Source organism: Nicotiana tabacum, chromosome 2 (genome assembly GCF_000715075.1).
Source record: "Nicotiana tabacum cultivar K326 chromosome 2, ASM71507v2, whole genome shotgun sequence".
NCBI lineage: Eukaryota > Viridiplantae > Streptophyta > Magnoliopsida > Solanales > Solanaceae > Nicotiana > Nicotiana tabacum.
The window spans coordinates 70,547,647-70,565,447 of NC_134081.1; the positions used below are offsets into that span (position 1 = coordinate 70,547,647).

At 32.9% G+C, this 17,801-nt stretch overlaps 2 protein-coding genes across 2 annotated transcripts; one reads left to right on the forward strand and one right to left on the reverse strand.

The window, feature by feature from the left end:
- The first annotated feature begins 1,875 nt into the window (after positions 1-1,875).
- LOC107792549 (transmembrane emp24 domain-containing protein p24delta3) lies at positions 1,876-9,547 on the forward strand. Its single transcript, XM_016614773.2, has 4 exons — positions 1,876-2,233; positions 8,286-8,492; positions 9,045-9,121; positions 9,198-9,547. The coding sequence occupies exons 1-4, from the start codon at positions 2,012-2,014 to the stop codon at positions 9,340-9,342; spliced, it is 651 nt and encodes a 216-aa protein (XP_016470259.1). The 5' UTR covers positions 1,876-2,011; the 3' UTR covers positions 9,343-9,547.
- A 2,810-nt stretch (positions 9,548-12,357) lies between these two features.
- Positions 12,358-15,401, reverse strand: LOC107792548 (E3 ubiquitin-protein ligase RZF1-like). The gene is made up of 2 exons (XM_016614771.2): positions 14,479-15,401; positions 12,358-13,818 (listed from the first exon to the last, which is right to left on the reverse strand). Exons 1-2 carry the CDS (start codon positions 15,329-15,331, stop codon positions 13,784-13,786), a joined length of 888 nt encoding a protein of 295 aa, XP_016470257.1. The 5' UTR covers positions 15,332-15,401; the 3' UTR covers positions 12,358-13,783.
- Between the last annotated feature and the right edge of the window lie 2,400 nt (positions 15,402-17,801).

Consider the following 17,801-nt stretch of genomic DNA (forward strand, 5'->3'; position numbering starts at 1 on the left):
TACATGAAGCTATTGAATAAGGAAATATTGGGCAAGAGAGGTATATGCTAAGACACAGAATGCCTCATGCGTGGAAGTCAGAATGAAACAGTCTCACTTGATGTTTAAATGTCATTTTTTCAAGACATGCCTCCAGGCAGAGGCGGAGCTAAGATTTGAACCTCATGGGTTCGAGATTATAATCCTTTTAAGTTACTGGGTTCTAAATTAATAATTTATACAAATTTATTAAATTTTTTAATACAAATACAAAGGTTGAACAAAAGTTATTGGGTTCGACCGAATCTGCAACTAACACTATGACTCGCCCCTGCCTCCAGGAAATTTTGCAATCGTTGAAGACAAGGGTAAAGAACACATAAATGCGGAGATTGTGGAGGAGAGTAACAAGAAATGTTAAAGGGAAGATTAAAAGAGCTTTTGTGTTAGCGGTACTAGCAACTCTAGTGTATGGCATATGGAGGATTCGAAATAAAGCATAGGAAAGTCTCTAGACCACAACTTCTAATCAAGCAAATTAAGCAGGAATGTAAATACAGAGTTATGGAGAGAGTATATGGAGGCAGACTACACAAAGATAGAACATGGATAGAGGAACTTTACAAGTAAAGGTATAGGGATATGCACATTCTAGAGCGGATAGGAGGGTGATTGTAATTCGTTTCCTTTTTAGCTATACTTTGTTCTTCGTGGTGATTAATAATATTTTTTTTATTTTCCACCAAAAGAAAATCTCTTGACGAGTATTAATTCGTAATCTGGTAAAAAATAGTAATAACTAACATGCTATCATATGTTAAAATTTATGATAGTGTAAGATATATTTAAATTAGTTAGAAAGATCTTAATTAACTTGTTTATAACTTATATTCTTAACAATGAAACCAAATTTTCAAGTTGATGGTCATCTAGAGACCGATCATATAAAATATATTATTGCCTATTAACTTATCCTAGCAACAAGAGAATGTTGGACGAAAAGTTACGCCTATTTGGTGTGCGAACAAAAGTTTCATATTTACATTATTCGTTATTACACCATATTAAAAGTATTTTTGCATTATTTTAGAGATACAACTGATATTAGAGCTTATGATCCGATGAGACGAGTATTGAGATGACATAATGATGGTGTGAAGCCCGACTTACTGTCTTTACCCGGTGCTTGTAATCATACATACAACACAACCAAAAGCTTAGTTACATTACATGTTAATGAATGGACTTAGGAAGTGAAGCATGCCCTCGATTTTTTCTCTCCTTTGGAGGAATAACTATATGGATAACTATATCAACGCCTTTTTATTGACTGAATAGTTCTTCATTCTTATCGTGAAACTCTCCCCCCCTCCCCCTCTCCCCCGGCTACTCCCCATTTCATGTTGGTTGAGAGGGAGCGATGACACTCTTCAATATTCAAGGGAACAAAGAATTGGTGGTAATTACATGGTATAATTATCATATGACTTTTTAAACTATCTTTTCATCTTAAATATTTCTTAATCACACATGTATTTGTCACACATTAAAACTTATCATCATGTTTATCTGAAAACAGTTTATTTTTTTATAATTAGTTTTTATTTAAAATTTTTTAAAAAAATATTAAACTATACAATTACACTAGTATAATCAAACATGACATTAAAAATTATATTGGAATTAAATTATGGTAAACAATAAGTGAATTATAACTATTATACTGTACTTGACTTTTTATTATATGGTGCAACCATATAATGTATTATATTATAATAAATAAAGTGAGTTTTCACCAAAAAACACTAGGTATGTTCTTCCATTTGTCCCAGCCCCCGCTCTATTATCAATTGATATTGAATTAATATTAAAAACTATTAGTACTAATAACTTTGCATATAAAATAATAGAAAAACAAAGCTCAAGTCAAGTAAAAAAAACAAGGCTTGTTCGATTTCGTAGCCCCAGGGGAGATTCAATTTCGAAGATCGGAGAGTTATAACAATCCAGAATCTAAAGTAAGGATTAGGAGATGATGGGGGACAGTGGCAACGTGCGACAATTGATGTATTTTGCGGTGTTGTTGATGGTTGTGTGTTTATTGCAGAAGAAGGGTGAAGCAATATGGTTGAGTCTGCCGGCGAGTGGTACCAAGTGCGTTTCCGAAGAACTCCACAACAACGTTGTCGTTTTGGCCGATTACGTTGTCATCTCCGACGATCATGTCCACCCCACCCCCACCATTTCCGCTAGGGTATGCATTGCCTTTCTACTTTTTGCTCTTAAATCTTATAGAATCTTCATTTGATATATTCAATTGGATATTTGTGATGATTGAATATTTCAGATATTCCAAGCTTCAGGATTATAAGCTAGAAGAAATGTTACCTTTCAATTGTTATCCCTAGGATGAGCTGGAATAATGGATAACAATTGAATGATGGGTTAAGATTGGAGTGTGAATTTATTATATCTGTTAAGAGTGTCTAAGTGAAATTGCAGCTGATTACAGGATCTTGCCTAGTGAGTTTCTGGTTAATGTGTGAGTGAAGGTGCCTTGCCGATTTGGTTTTAAACCCAGTATTTATACGAAGGCATTCGTTTGGTTGACATGACTAAAAATGATTATCTATTCAATAAGATTGGTTTAATTGCTCTTTTTCACTTGGGTGACGACACATCCATCTGCTAGTTTTTTGTTTATATATATAACAGTCTAGATTGGCATAATGGTTTATCATTTTTTGGGTTATGGAGATTTTGCACAAACTTTCTTCCAGTGCTAATTTTTAAAAAATTGTTTTCTGAACCTGCGGAACTTGAGATTAAGTGGGTCTCTACTGATGTGAGCTTAAGTTTGCTCTTTCCGTTATTTGGTTGAGTGTGAAAATAAAGTTTTGTTTTCACATTGATGAGTTTACCAAGCAATGCATGCGGTGTTTTGGTATCTCAACTCTGCACTTTGGACTGTAGGCTAATTTATTCATGAAGAAGAACATTGATAAATTTAGAGAATCAAAAAGTGGATATTGTTTCCTCTCTAGTGGATGAAAAGATGAAACTGACAAAAGCTCTCTCTTGTTATTATCTTTAAAAGAAATGAAAGTAGTCAGATTAGAATCATTGTTCAGGATTAGCCTAAAACCAAAATCAATCATATTTTGCGCTGGAAAATGACTAGTTTGTTCTTCTATTTTATTCCTTGAATGGAAGTATTTCTAATTTAATTATAATGCCCAGTGAAGGACTAGTGGAGATGACATTGGTCTAGAATGCAACATTTGCATTTTGCATATTTCATTGATTTAGTAAAATAATATTTTGGCCAAATACCTAGATAGCCCCTCAACTTGGTACGATTTGTCAGGTTGATACTCCAACTTAGCTAGTGACCGGATAGACATCTCTGCTTGACTGAGCTGTGTCACATGAACACCTCATGCTGACATGGCAAATCGTGTGTTTTACACTTGCATTTGAGAGCGTAAAAAGCTTAAACTATGCTCCTTCTTTTTCTTTTTTCCAAAACTTTTCACATTCCTTCAAAAACAATTGGTGAGACACAAAACGGGAAAAAGAAGAATGAAAAGAGAGAGACTATTTGATGAATCTCCGGTGGGATTTTTCCGTTAGGTTCTTTAATAATGGTGAAGGTGACAGTTCACTGTCTGGAACAAAAGGGAAAAAGAGATGAAATGCAAAGGGTGGGTGTTTGTTGCCTGTTGGAGGATTTCCAATAAAGCTTGGTGAGGCTTCACTTTTTCCGATCTTCACTCGCTTGGAGATTTTTAGAGAAGTATATGTTTAGGTGCTATATTTTGGGTTTTCTTTGAGAGGAGGGCAGAATAGAGGAGGTGAGAAGCGAGAAACTTGTCACTGAAAACTATTTTCCAACAAGGTTCTCCAATGGCGGTCAGTTTTTTGGTGGTCTAAAAGTGTTCAAGGGTCGTGGTGGTGCTGTCAAAAGAGGTCCTGGTTTTTAACAGAGAAGAAGATCTAGTGTGGCAGAAAAGAAAGAAGTCGTAGTTGCTGGAAAGTTTTTGCGGTCATGTTCTCCGGTGTTGAAGGTGAAGGTCTTTGATGATTTGAGGGGTCATTTTATATAGGTGATATAAGCATGAAAACACAAATGCAAAATAGAAATAGAAAAGGGAAGAAGAAGATTGAAATTAGATGCAAACTTGATTCTAATAGATAATAAATGGTAAAAGGAATACCTTCTATTAAAAAATCAAAGTTGCACCTATTCTATATGAAACCCTTGAGAGGAATGACACCTCAAGCAAGCTCCATCATAGTTTTCAAGCAACAAAGACATAGTCCAATTCTCACAAGAGAGTTCTATTATCATCAAAGTCTAAATCCTGCAAAAGAAAGACTAAAGATTAGGCTAACATTGTTCTAAATACCCCTAATTAGGCTCTTAAACAGATTGGAACTTTTAGTTACAAAATTCTGCCTAGTTAGACGTCACCAGCGAATTTCAGCTATCTTCACGATCATGATGTGCTCAGATCCAGCAGCTTCTATCTGATCCTTGTTTGCCAATTTTTCCTTTGATTCTTTATCTTCCTCCTTGGATTCCACTTGCACAATATTGTAAACTCCCATGGGTGTCTTCCGAAAGTCTTCTGATGCCTCTATCTTCACGATTACTCCTTGCGAGTTCTTGAACTCCTGAGCTTGACTTCTAGTGAAAGGCCTTGATGCTCCTTGATTCATATCAGTAAGGGAGTTGGGGTTCGTAATGGTGGCTTTCTGGGTATTGTGGTGTCATTAGAGGAAACGGGTGGTGTAATGGCTATGAGTGGGTGTTGTTTTGCGGTGGTGAGTGTTGAAGTTTGAGGTGAATCTGTAGTGGCTTTGTGATGGTTAAATGGCCTTCTGCACTGGTGATGAAGGGAGTGGGTTACTGGTTGGGGGGTGACGAAGAAGAAGAATAAAGGGAGGGGGGATGCTATGTTGCTCAGGTAATGAGGTGCCCGATATGAGTGTGGATCTAAAGGTCGGAATGATCATAATCTAAATTCTAAGATTAGGGGGTGCGAGTTGCGGGTACCCCATACATGTGCAGATTTAAAGCTCGGATTCGTTATAATCTAAATCTTAAAATTCGGGGTACGAATCCAGATATAGATAGGGGTGCTGGGATTCGGCTAAAGTAATTCAAAATTTTAATAATAGAGTTATGTGAAATATTATGTGAAAAACTTATATGTAGCTTGTAGACTACAGTAATTCAATCCTTTTTTTGTGATGTTGGTGGTGAGTCATTCAATCTATTATTCTGAGGAGTTATGGCAAGATTTTTTTCATTCTCCTACAATTTACAATTTACACAACAAACTAGATGTTAAAACCACATTAAAATATAACAAATATAATTAAAATAGCACCCAAGGGTGTGACCTAGTGGTCAGTGATGTGGGTTGAGAACTGTGAGGTCTTAGGTTCAAATAGCAATAGAGGCAAAAACACTAGGTAATTTCTTCCTGTCTGTCCAAGTCTTGGTGGACAGAGTTACCTGGTTCTTGTTGCTGGAGGGAGGTAGCAGGTATCTCGTGGAATTAGTCGAGGTGCGCGCAAGCTATTCCGGACACCACAGTTATCAAAAAGACAATTAAGATAATTAGACATAAAGAGAAAGAAAACTAGACACCACAGTTATCAAAAAGAAAATTAAGATAATTAGACATAAAGAGAAAGAAAACTTACTTTTTCCAAGAAGCGTGTAACTCTTGACCTTGCTCCATGTTTGTCTTTGTTAATTAAAACAAAGAAAAATATGTAACTTGTAGTGGCAATGAAAAATAAGACAAGTAAAGAAAGTGAAATATGAAATCTTAATATATAAGATTTTATTGACATAAACAAAGACACACTTGTCTGATTGTTTCATAACTTACAATTTAGCATTCAAAAATCGGTCAATTACATGACCACCAAACCAAAATAGAAATTCAGTAACCCCCAAGAACAATTAACTTTTGAACTATCAAAAACTGAAAAGCATATTCAGATTATAAACTTGTTTTCTACTCATAGCCTTATTTCTGTATCTCTTCAACTCCTTTAAATCTTCATATTAATTTCCAAAGACAGCTGCATCTAATTGAATTTCACCTTTTGATGGTTCAATTAAATCATTGGCAATCTCGTCAATATCAAAAGAATCTCCACCTAAAGCAACGTCGAAATGAAAATGAATAGAAATTTTAGAAGGTTATGAAAAAGAAAAACTTGTCATACTAAATAAATTACTAAAGTAAATATCAAATCAAGGAGATCTAGACATACCCAAATCACAATACTTGCTTGGACCACACATATATTGATCTTTTTTTTGCAAGAGAAAATGTACATTTTAATGCACAAAGACTACATCTTTCTTTGGCTCTTGAAGTAGCTGATTTTTTTTTCTTAATGTTGTGAATCAAATAAGTGCTCCAACTCCTTTCACAACAAGAGGAAGTAGCCAGTTGCTAAAACTTGTACACCAAAGCTTTGCAAAAGTGGAGCCGATACACTATGAGCCCACCAAAAAAGAGGCTCCTCACACATCATAACCTCAATCACATGAGACTCATTAAAATAACCATTCCCATTACAAAATGCTTCATACTCCATAGACAGTTGCTTCAAATATATGAATTTTTAAAGTATGTTTGGAAGCATTTGATCCTATTCGATAAAATCTCTCTATCTTCGTTAGGAGCAAGTCTTCAAATGACATTGTTTTCACCTCGAAGCCATGATTCATGATATTATTTTGGAACTGATGAACGTGCTATACAATGCAAAGATGTACTACTCTTGTTCCACCTTAGCCACAAAAATTTCTTGAATTATAAAAAAAAAAATCGAATTTTCTTCACTTCCTCAATCACTGTCCCACATATCATAAGTAAAATGCAACTTTGGAGAATTAAGATTAACACTTCAAGCATGGATACAGTTGGTTTCATAAACTTCAAAAGCATTCAATACTATCACACTATTCATCATTCAGTATAAGAGTTTATTTCAAGCATTTTAGCTTCAATTCTATTATCTTCTCTCTGGTTTACTCCGTGAACACGAGTAGTCATAAAAATCAGTGTTGTCAAAGGCGCGCTTAAGCCCTGAAGTGAGGCTCAAAACATGTTGAGCGCTTTGCCTCACTTAGCGGGCGTTTCAGTGTCGTCAGCAAGGCTATAAGACATACTTTTCCTTACGAATGAGCGTAATCCTAAAGAGGCGACGGTAAACAATTAATAGTTCATTATGTCGTAATATTTTTTCAATTTCCTTGTCTATATATTTGTTATTCATACTTATAATTTATTAGTCTCGGACTACACGTACATATGTGTATTCTTTTTCCATTTGCGACTTTCTTCATAAAATCTGACGCTTTATTTTCGATTTTGACTACTCTGCCCTATATACAAGAGGTATACCAAAATTAGAGAACCTTGCATAAAAGTATGGTTCTCTACAAAAGACACCCAAACATTTGAACAAATAGGAATCTCATGGGTGCATAGATTTCCTTGTGTAATTTTCGGGTATTAACATAGCCAGACACATATAGTAGTTGGTGTGGAGAAAGTAGAGAAAACCTTTGTGTCTCTAGACGGCTATGAGAGAGAGCAGAAACCAGTACACATTGCAAATATGTGAATAGTGATGTCTAAAACTTTATGATGGCAAATTGGTAGGTAACACTTTTAGGGCTTTTGCGAAATGGTGAACCAAGAGCATGTATTCCCCCATAATTAAGTAGACAGAAGGTTATCCGTTATTGGAATTAGTTTCTTCTTGCTACCTTTTGCCATCCATTCAAAAACATAGTTATAAAGGCTATATCGAAGTGTATTCTTAATTTGGTCGGTGTAACTTTTAAGTTGCTGTTGAAATTATATCACGTGCTTATTCTTTTCTACGTCCATCTCTGTACGTTCACAATGCTGGTCCAGTAATGCTAGAAATATAAAATAAAAAGCTGCGCATTGTATCTTGTTTCACTACATTTTGATGACAACCAAAGCAAAAACTCACGCGTACACACGAAGTAGAGTAGGGTGCTGGAATCTGAAGTAATTTTATTTCAGGTGGCATTGATTTGTATATAATGAATTTTGATGGCCCTTCGTTAAAAGGAATAGCTTTTGGGGTGGTGTATGTTTACCTTCTTTTGCCCCCTTGAGCCTCAGTCAGGATTTGCTACGTATTTAGTTCAGAAAGCCAGTTAGCTCGTATGTTGGGGCTAGAACATAAATAGATTCATGTGACTGAAAAATGTGACTTGTTTATTACTTTTGCAGGTCACCTCGCCATATGGGAACACCCTTCATCACAAGGAGAACATAACACACAGTCAGTTTGCCTTCACAACTACTGAGGCTGGCAGCTACCTAGCATGTTTTTGGGCTGATAATCCAGGAGGCGGGAGTCTGAGTGTTAACATTGACTGGAAAACTGGAATTGCTGCCAAGGATTGGGAATCAGTTGCCAGAAAAGAGAAGATAGAGGTGAGATATTGAGTAGTTCAATAGGGGAACCAATGATGGTGTCTTGTATCCAACATCGTGTAGAGTAGCGACAGTGAAAGCAAGACTGGCAAATTTCTAAAATCTATACATCCAATGCCGCCTCGTGATAAATAAGTTGCTATGATACACATGGTGGCATAATATGATTCCTTCTTTACATAAGATGGTTGATGAATAATAGATCATATAGTGAGGCAGAGTCTATTTGAATTGGTGATAGCCTTGAAATTACTTGAAAAGACGAGAAGTTGTAAAAATTACTAGTAAATATTGTTGCTCCACATGAAACATAGATCTTTCCCTGCATTTTCTTGTCATTCTGTGTTTGTTTGGCATGGTTCTGTGCATAGAAAACACTTGCAAGTATTTTTTGACATTGGTATATGTTTGGCATGCTGTAATGTATATTCCTGCCTATATATTGACTCTGGGAAAGGATCATATATGGTGCTGTTTTCTTGTTCTGTTAAGTTGATATTTCCATTGTTCTAAAAGCTCTAAGAATTTTACTTGACTTTCTACCTGTTGTAGGGTGTTGAACTCGAGCTGCGAAAGCTTGAAGGAGCTGTGGAGGCCATTCACGAAAATTTGATTTACCTGAAGAACAGGTATATAGCTTATGGAGAACAATTTTTATTTGTTTGCATTTGTTCTTTAATCTTTTTACTCTTTTTGCCCCTTCAGGGAATCAGAGATGCGGGCAGTGAGTGAAACGACAAATGCACGGGTTGCTTGGTTCAGTATCATGTCTTTGGGAGTCTGCATTGTAGCATCAGTGCTGCAAATATTATATTTGAAGCAATATTTCCAAAAGAAGAAGCTAATCTAGACTTTCTTTAGGTGAAAATTTTTCCGGGCTAATAGAAAAAAACCTTAGTTCTACCATCGTTTGACACTTTTGTTAGCAGTGTTTTTTTGTGATATTAGTGGATCCAGCTTTTACCGTGTCAAACAACAAAGAGAAGATTTAATGTCCAGTTTTTTTGTGCATACAAGGACTACAGAAATACTATGTGCAGCATAACTTGGAACCATTTGCTTTTCTTATTGTCCCTTCTTCATTAGTTGACAATGTTGTACATTCTATGAAGCATCTGCTTAGTTAAGTAGCACCACTATTTGCTTCAAATGATTGTGGCCTCTGGGTTAGCTGATGGTTTAAGTTACATACTCTAAACAGTGTAAATTAATTTCTACACTATCAACACAATTCAACTGGATATAATAGGTTATTTCATTTTCCAGGTTACCATGTTAGATTTGTTATGAAAAATTACAAATTGTCAGTGAACTTAACCTAATAGGGTAAAAAAAATATATTCAGTGCTAGCGCATAGAACTTAAATAGTAGTTATAGTATAGTTGCTCTTTTATTTTTGGAATGAATTAGAAATCAGTTCATTCCCCTAAATGGATTCTATGGTTGCACATAGTGCTTTTCTTGGCGAAAATGTATGATTAGTTTCTCTTCAATTGACTGAACACGTTTGCACGTGTATCCGATGTCAACCAATATGAGTTGTTTTAGTGTGTGTGTGATGAATAGGAAAAATATAAGCTCAAATTGATAAATAATGAACCTATTCGACGTTTAGTCTGATTGCAGTAAATTTAATTTATCAAAACAAAAAAGAAATAAGGTTCAAGTTCAATTCTATGGAAGAGAAGAAAAAAAACTGTGTTAACCTTAAAATTGTATGACTATTAGGTATATTATTTGTTGAAATTCTTTCAAAATTAATTTATTTTTCTTCCTTTTGTCTAAGGTAAATATATGAAGATGACTATAAAAGAAAGCTAATAATCATATACATGAGATTAGTAAAGGTTAAAATATTTTTTGTTTATTCTTTCTGCAGAAAGAAAAAGATAATATTCAAGAGTGAAAATAAGAAAGAGTGATTGTTCGACCCATAAACATCGTGAGTATTTGGTAAATTGGTTATTGAAATTATACACAGTAAATGACTTACTTTGCTTCCTTCTGTCTATGATGAATTTATAAGTGACGGTGAAATAAAAGAAAAAAGGAAAAAATTAAATAAATATCATACCAATAATATAAAAAACATACTCAATAAACATGCATTACTTAAAGCATTATTAGAGTAGTACTTAAAAAGAACCTGCATCTATCTTTCCCAAAGAGCAATAATGACTTCTGATTATTACTATTACTACATGTTTAGATGAAAAAAGTTTTTCTTTTTGGGATTGGTTTTAAATGACAAAAGGTTTATGGATGCAATATCATATGTATAACATTACTAAAACTAATGAAATGCAAGCTCATGCATATATGTTAATGTACCAGAAAAGCTATCTTATGTCAAATTACTTAATTTATCACGCCTCCAAATGAAAATTATGCTAAAAGAATATTTTTTATGAAATATATGCTAAAAGAACATGAAATCCACAATATAAGATAATGTATTTGTACATCTCACCGAGTAACAAAATAGAGATATAGCTATCGAGTATCGAACCATACAATGAAAAATGGTATAGGCACAAATCAGTTAACTAATTGGATAAGAACACATTGAACTGTACAAAAAGGGAGATATTGTAAATTGTTTTCATTATGGGCATATCTATTAGCCCTAATCTTGATTTTTCCATAACAGCTGTCCTCCAAATGGAGTAGCAGAAATAACTCTACCACCATATTATATCATATCATCAAATTATATTACAAGTGAGAAGTCTAAAAGTAAAAGTTAAATTACTATATTACCCATTAAAAGTTAAACAACTGTTTTGCCCTTCAATCACACATTATTTCTATAATTTTTGGTACTTAAAAGTAAATTTACCTTTCAAAAAATAATAATATTATATTTAAATAAAATTGGATAAATAGATCAATATTTGTCCAGATGCAACTCTCACTTACTGCATCCTATTCAATACGTTGCAATTGCCTTCACATTTCAATATTTATTGCAACCTTTAGAATGCCTATTTAATATTTTGGAGTTCTTTTCAACTTTTAAAAGTAACTACAAATGGGAAGGTGAAGTAATATCTACCTGTAAAACCTATGCTAATCTTTTCCAATACATGCTCAGACATAACAAACGGACAACTAACTTATAAGCTATTGTTCTTTCTATCAAGCCATTACAATTAAAAACATCATTCTTTAAATTTTGCATATCGCTTACCATCTGCAATACGGAAAATCAAACTATAATCAGGTAATTTGATTTCTTTTTTAGTTACTTTCCCTAGTGTTTTTCTTATTCTATAGATAACTAAAGGTAGTTTGCCTTGTTATTGTTCTGTGTAAAAATATCCGGATAAATCGAATGATACAAGAAAATTTTGAGAAATTCACGACACGTGCACCCCGTCTAAATTTAAATTATTTGTGGCCCACCCTATTTCTTTTTTCAGTTCTTTAAAACTTTATTAAATAATTTATTTACTATAATGTCATTCATTTCTATTTCTTTTTTTCCTTTCCCGTTTTGTCTTTTTTAAAAAGATTGAGAAGCCTAAGCAAAAGGATAGTTTTAGAAGAAATCACTGCAGATGGATCTGATCCACTTAGAAACTATTTTAAGCTTTTGAACTTTTTAAATGAACTTTTGTCCCAAATGAATTGTTATGCTTTAGTTTTGCTTAAACATAGTTCAAATTGAGATTAATGAAGTAATAGTATATGCAATTGGTAAGTCTATCGCTAACAGCAGCATGTTAGCACTAGCTCTTTTACACTGCTTAAACAAGGGGAATCTATAATTTTTAAAAATACAGTTGAAACCTTTGTAATTAGAAGGTGAAAACCAGAGAAAGTTTGTGTAATTAAATCCTTTATTTCTGTTTGCCTTCAGAATATGATAAATTAACAATGGCTTGTAAAAGACTCTGAGGTCTTATAAACGACGAACGAAACTTGGTTTAATTTGCGTAGAAGTTTATGTACCAACAAATGAATAGGGCTTAAACCAAAATAATTAAATTTGAAAAGTCTGCTGACGAACCAGACAACCATCATAATAATATCATACTCAGTGAATAACCAGACATCCTATGCTTAAAACATAGTAAGTGATAAATAAATTGGCGTAGAAGATTGAGAAAAGTACTACGAAGAGTTAGTAGTATGTTTTACTCACTTTTTGTGCTATATTTACATACTTGAATAAGCAACCAAATGAACTAACTCCTTAAGCTGTTTAAGATTTCCAAGGAGTGTAGAATTAAGAAAGTGAGCGAACTCAAATCTATCAATATTATGAGCACAATTTGATGGAACAGCTGCTCAATCCATCATTCTTTGAAAAGATAAACCATTAAAAATCTTCACAAAAATTAAAATTAGAATACTAGATTTTACACACGAAATTTGATTTAACTTGTTCCTTAAGCTATAATTTGATTTTACAACAAAAGAGAACAGATAGTTTACATGGTAGAAATGGATCCGTTCTTTTCTTTTTCTATTATCAGGATCAATTCTTTTCTTTTTCTTTTTAATTAATGTGATTTCCATCATTTTGCATAGCAAAATATATCCCATAGTTTTGATTTTTGAAGTTAAGGGTTGCTATTGACAACAATCTTGACCATGAAATATATAAACCAAAGCTTCGTGGCCAAATTTGTCCGTCTATTTACTTTTAGCTCACCTTCTTTTCTGCTATTTGTTTCCCCATCATTTTGTCTGAAAATGCTTCAAAGATTCTAAAAGATTGCTGCTCTTGAAATCAAAAGTCATTAGCATCAACGAACTTCCATGCAAAAGTATATATAAAACTGCAAAGTATCCAGGATTTCCAAAGAAGTCATATTACTAATTGTGAGAGACGAGTTATATACTTCACTTTTTTTTTAATTCTTGACAGCATTTGTACATAAGCATCCCATTTGTTTCAATATTTAATCTTGAGTTTAACTTTTAGACAATGACATAATAAATTCTTACATTATCAAGTCACCTAAAAGATAATTACACATTACGTTCCATAATAATTGGGATAGTAACCTACAAAATAAGATAATTTACCTACAATACGATAAAATAAAGTTAGTAAAAATTATTTACACTTTGTTCTTATAGGATTCATGTTTGTTATAAAGGGTGGATGTTGTGCATATATACCTGTTAAGTCTAGTTTTATGATCCCATTGACAGAACATTTCTCAGGTCAGATGAATTGTAACATACCTGCCTAATGAAGCAAAGAGTGAAAAAAAACAAAAGACTACTCTGTGATGTTTCTTCAATGGAAGAAGGGATCTAATCAGCAGCCTTCATGTCAAAGAATGTGCCATGTATTCCACCATGGTATTCCTATCCAAAATCAAAGAATACTATGTCATCAGTAGAATAGTTGGAAGAGTTTTCGCTATGCAAAAAAATATACTATACTATCAGGTTACCTAAAAGATAATTAATTTATGCAAGTGGAATTAGTAACCTACAGAAAATAAGGTAAGTTACCTGGGATAGTAGATCAAAATACGTCAATAGTATTAAAAACTTTTAATCTGTCAGTTTATATTAGTTATATTTTATGATCAAGTGTCATGCCAATTCGTTTAATGATGGTGAGATAGAAGGTTAGTTAAGTATTCTTAAACAAATGAATTTTTAAAGGTATAATTAGGATATCAAATGAAGGAAGTATATGAATCTTGTTGGAAAAAGCTATTGGGTCGGGTCTACCCATAAAGGGTGTTAACTAGCTCATTAGCTATTAGTCCGTCCTTCTTCTAAACGCTACTTATAATTATAAATACACCATTATGAGTATTAAAAAATATAGTTTTTCCTAATGTTTCTTGTGGGAAATAACGATCTAGGGTTAATACTTCTTTGCATCACAATAGGAGATATAGGCTGAAGAAACCCATAAGTCGCCTAACTAGTATTTACGGTTAAATAGTGGAGATCTAAAGCGAAAAAGCTAGCAAAATATGGCTAGGCAAAGGAGTAGAACCCATATCTCACCTCCAAGAAAATCAGAGGTTGTATTGTCAAGAGGGGAATTGAAGTATCTTTGTATCCAACTAGATAGCAAATTGACAGGCCACAAAGACATAAGCCTAGTCAAACCCCATACTAAAGGGTTCCTCATGTCTTCTTCTTCATCATCTAAATTATCTCTACTATTGATGTAATTTCCTTGTCGGACTTGGACATCATAGTTATTAGTGAATCCTTGCAGCTGATATCGACAAACCGGACAAGTATTATGGTTTTCCAACCATGGGAAAATGCATTCAGAATGATAAAAATGTTTGCAGGGCAGCTCCCTAACTTCCCTCCCAATTTCAAACTCATCCTTACAAACAGGACAAACAGAGTCATTAGCCAAATGCGTATCTGTTAGTACAACTTTTGGCAATGCATCAATGTCCGAAGATGGTCCTGGCCTATCGTTTCGAGTTAATTCTTGAATCAACTCTTCCACCCCATTTTCGTTTGATGATTCCAGGGAAGTATTATTTGCTGGTAAAGAAAGTATATTTTCCTCAGGGCCTATAAATTGGAGAATGATCCGAGCACGTTGTCTAAGCTGATAATTTTCGTCACCTTGATCAAGATTTTGTTGTCTAATTGATGGATCAAGAATTAGAGCCAAGGCATCAAGAAGGCGCGAATTTGGAGATGGTTGGAGCCTACGCCTCGAAACATCAAGATTATATTGAATTTGTCCAAAACAACGAGGACATAATATTTCAGATGGATTGGTTGAAGTAGTCCTGATTGATCTTTGGCATTGACGACACCAATAATAATGGAAAGTTCTCATTCTCTGGACTCCATTGACAACAACTTGAGGCTGAGGGATCAAGGACATGGTTTTTTTAGGAAGGTAGAAGGGTTTATCAAATGCACAAAATAGAATTCAGAGGTGGGAAATAGAAAGAAAATGGGAAAGATTTTATATGAAAACAAGGGAGGGAAAAGGGGTGGCTTTTAGGAAATGTTTTGCATGAAAAGATTCTTTCTTCTCTAAAATTAAAGGCTGTTGTCCATTTTGCAGCTATCTTTCCTTGGTCCTTTATGTCTCCTCTGGCCAAAAGTAAAGCATAAGTCAGACATAACACAAGTTTATATGTAGGTGTTCTAGTTCATGAAGAAAACTATTTCCAAAAATCTTTCTTTTTCACCTAAAAAAAGTTGAGTATCTCTAGTTGTGAATAAGATTTATGTGATTGGAAATTATCAATCATATTACAGGGAGAATAAACTTTGTATCTTGGCTATTATACCAAGTTACCAACCATAAAAATTACGAATTTGATGCAAGTGAAATCCAGTTTCAAATCATTAAGTAAAAACGAAAACGATAACAAGAACCCCGACCAATTAAAAAGCTAACTTAAGAGAACAACGAATCACGGATTAGAAAGCTAGTGTAAACGGTAAATGAACATTAGTCAAACTCAAAATTAAAGTTAATGTACCTTTACGATATCTCTATGTCTTGCACCAATAAATAAATAAATCTATTAATAGAATGCTTCGCTAAGTAAAAGCAATAATGTCTGAACTTACACTAGAAATAGATACACTATGATTTTCATACTCACATTTCTCTTTTTTTTTTTTTTGGTGGGGGACAGAACGAAATAATGACTGAGAAGACAATAAAATAAGGGATCGTTAGGTACTGGTTGGAGGAATCAATTTCAATATAAAATCTCGTGTAACATAATACAAGGTTGGTGGGATGACACAAAAATAATTGCCGCATAACTAATGTAACATTTGGCAACCGATACTAAGTAATGATTGTATCAAGTTACGAATGAATTTATGTATTATTTATGTGAATTAAAATGTGAAATAAGTATATAAATAAGTAACTTAAAGTGAGATAAAATGTGAAGTAATAATACATTTAACTTCATAATTAGAAATGCGAAGATTAAACTATTAAAAACAAAAAAAATACCCATTTAAAGCAATTAATTTATGTGAAGCAACCCTTGATTATCAATTACTACATAATAATTATTTAATTATAATCTATACTATATTAAAAGCATGAAATGTGTAAGTGGTAATAAAGAAAATTTGTTTATCCCAAAAAACAAAGCACGAAACTTCTTAGAAAAATATCGTTACCTTTTTTTATCTTTTAAAATTAATTTAATATCAAATAAAATTATATTTAAATTATTTTTTTAATATTTAAGACTTTGAAATAAACTAAAATCTTCTTAATTGTTAAAACTCTTTCCTTATCAAAATAGGTATAAGTTTCAAAAGAGCCTTGGTACTATGACTTGCAATTCATACGTTCTAACAATTTTTCCAGTTTGTTGACACTAGAAAATAGAATCACTCTCTGTTTTCCTTCATCTAGCAAAGGAAATTCTTGACACTAGAAAAGTAAAAAAGATTCATGAATGAAAAAAGCTTCCTTTTTTCGTCAGAAAGAGAAGTTTGCCTTGTACATATATGCTGACAAAGATAAAATAGGTATTTCACCTGGTTTGCTATTCAAGTGATTAACTCACTTACCATAGTTGGCTTTTTTATTTATAAATTAACAATTAACGAAGGTGTTTATACAGTTTACAAATGTGATGAATTAAATTGTATGTAATAAGAAAAGAAAAAGACAATAGCGTAATTTGTTTTTGACTTTGTTAAAAAAATTAACAGATTTTATTTGGTAAAAGTAATGATTATATTTATACATAGTTTAAACAAGAAACAAATGATTTATAAAAGGTAAAAATTTTAATCAATTTTTTTTAAAAAGAAATTAATAACTAAAATATTACTTAGTTAATTTTAAAGTCCTAAAAATTAAAAAATAAAATAAAATTACAAGACTTGTTTAATGTAAAATTTATTTTTAAAGGATAAAAAGGTCAATAAATATTTTAACTGTAATATCTTACTTGAAAAAGCTATAAAGAATGTGACCAAAAATAAATGTTTTGTTTTTAGTACTGGGCATAGAAATAACAATAATTTTTATAAGATATTCTTACATAAATCCTCATAAATCATAGTAAAACATCTGAAAATCTTTGTAGGATTAAATTTATTCATTTATTGAGCTAGATAAATAAATAATTACTATTATTTTTTTAAATATAAACCAAACACATTGTCGAATAATATTCACCTAATTTTTAAAATTGTATACTCAAACACATTGTCTTAGTGATGTCCCCGAATTAACAAAAAAAGAAAAAAGAAAGAATTAGCCAAGAGGAGCTCGACAGAGTTGACCCGTCGACAACCCGAGTCGACTCACTCTCTGGATTGGGTTTGTCTCTCTCGGTCAAAAACCCCCAACACTCCCG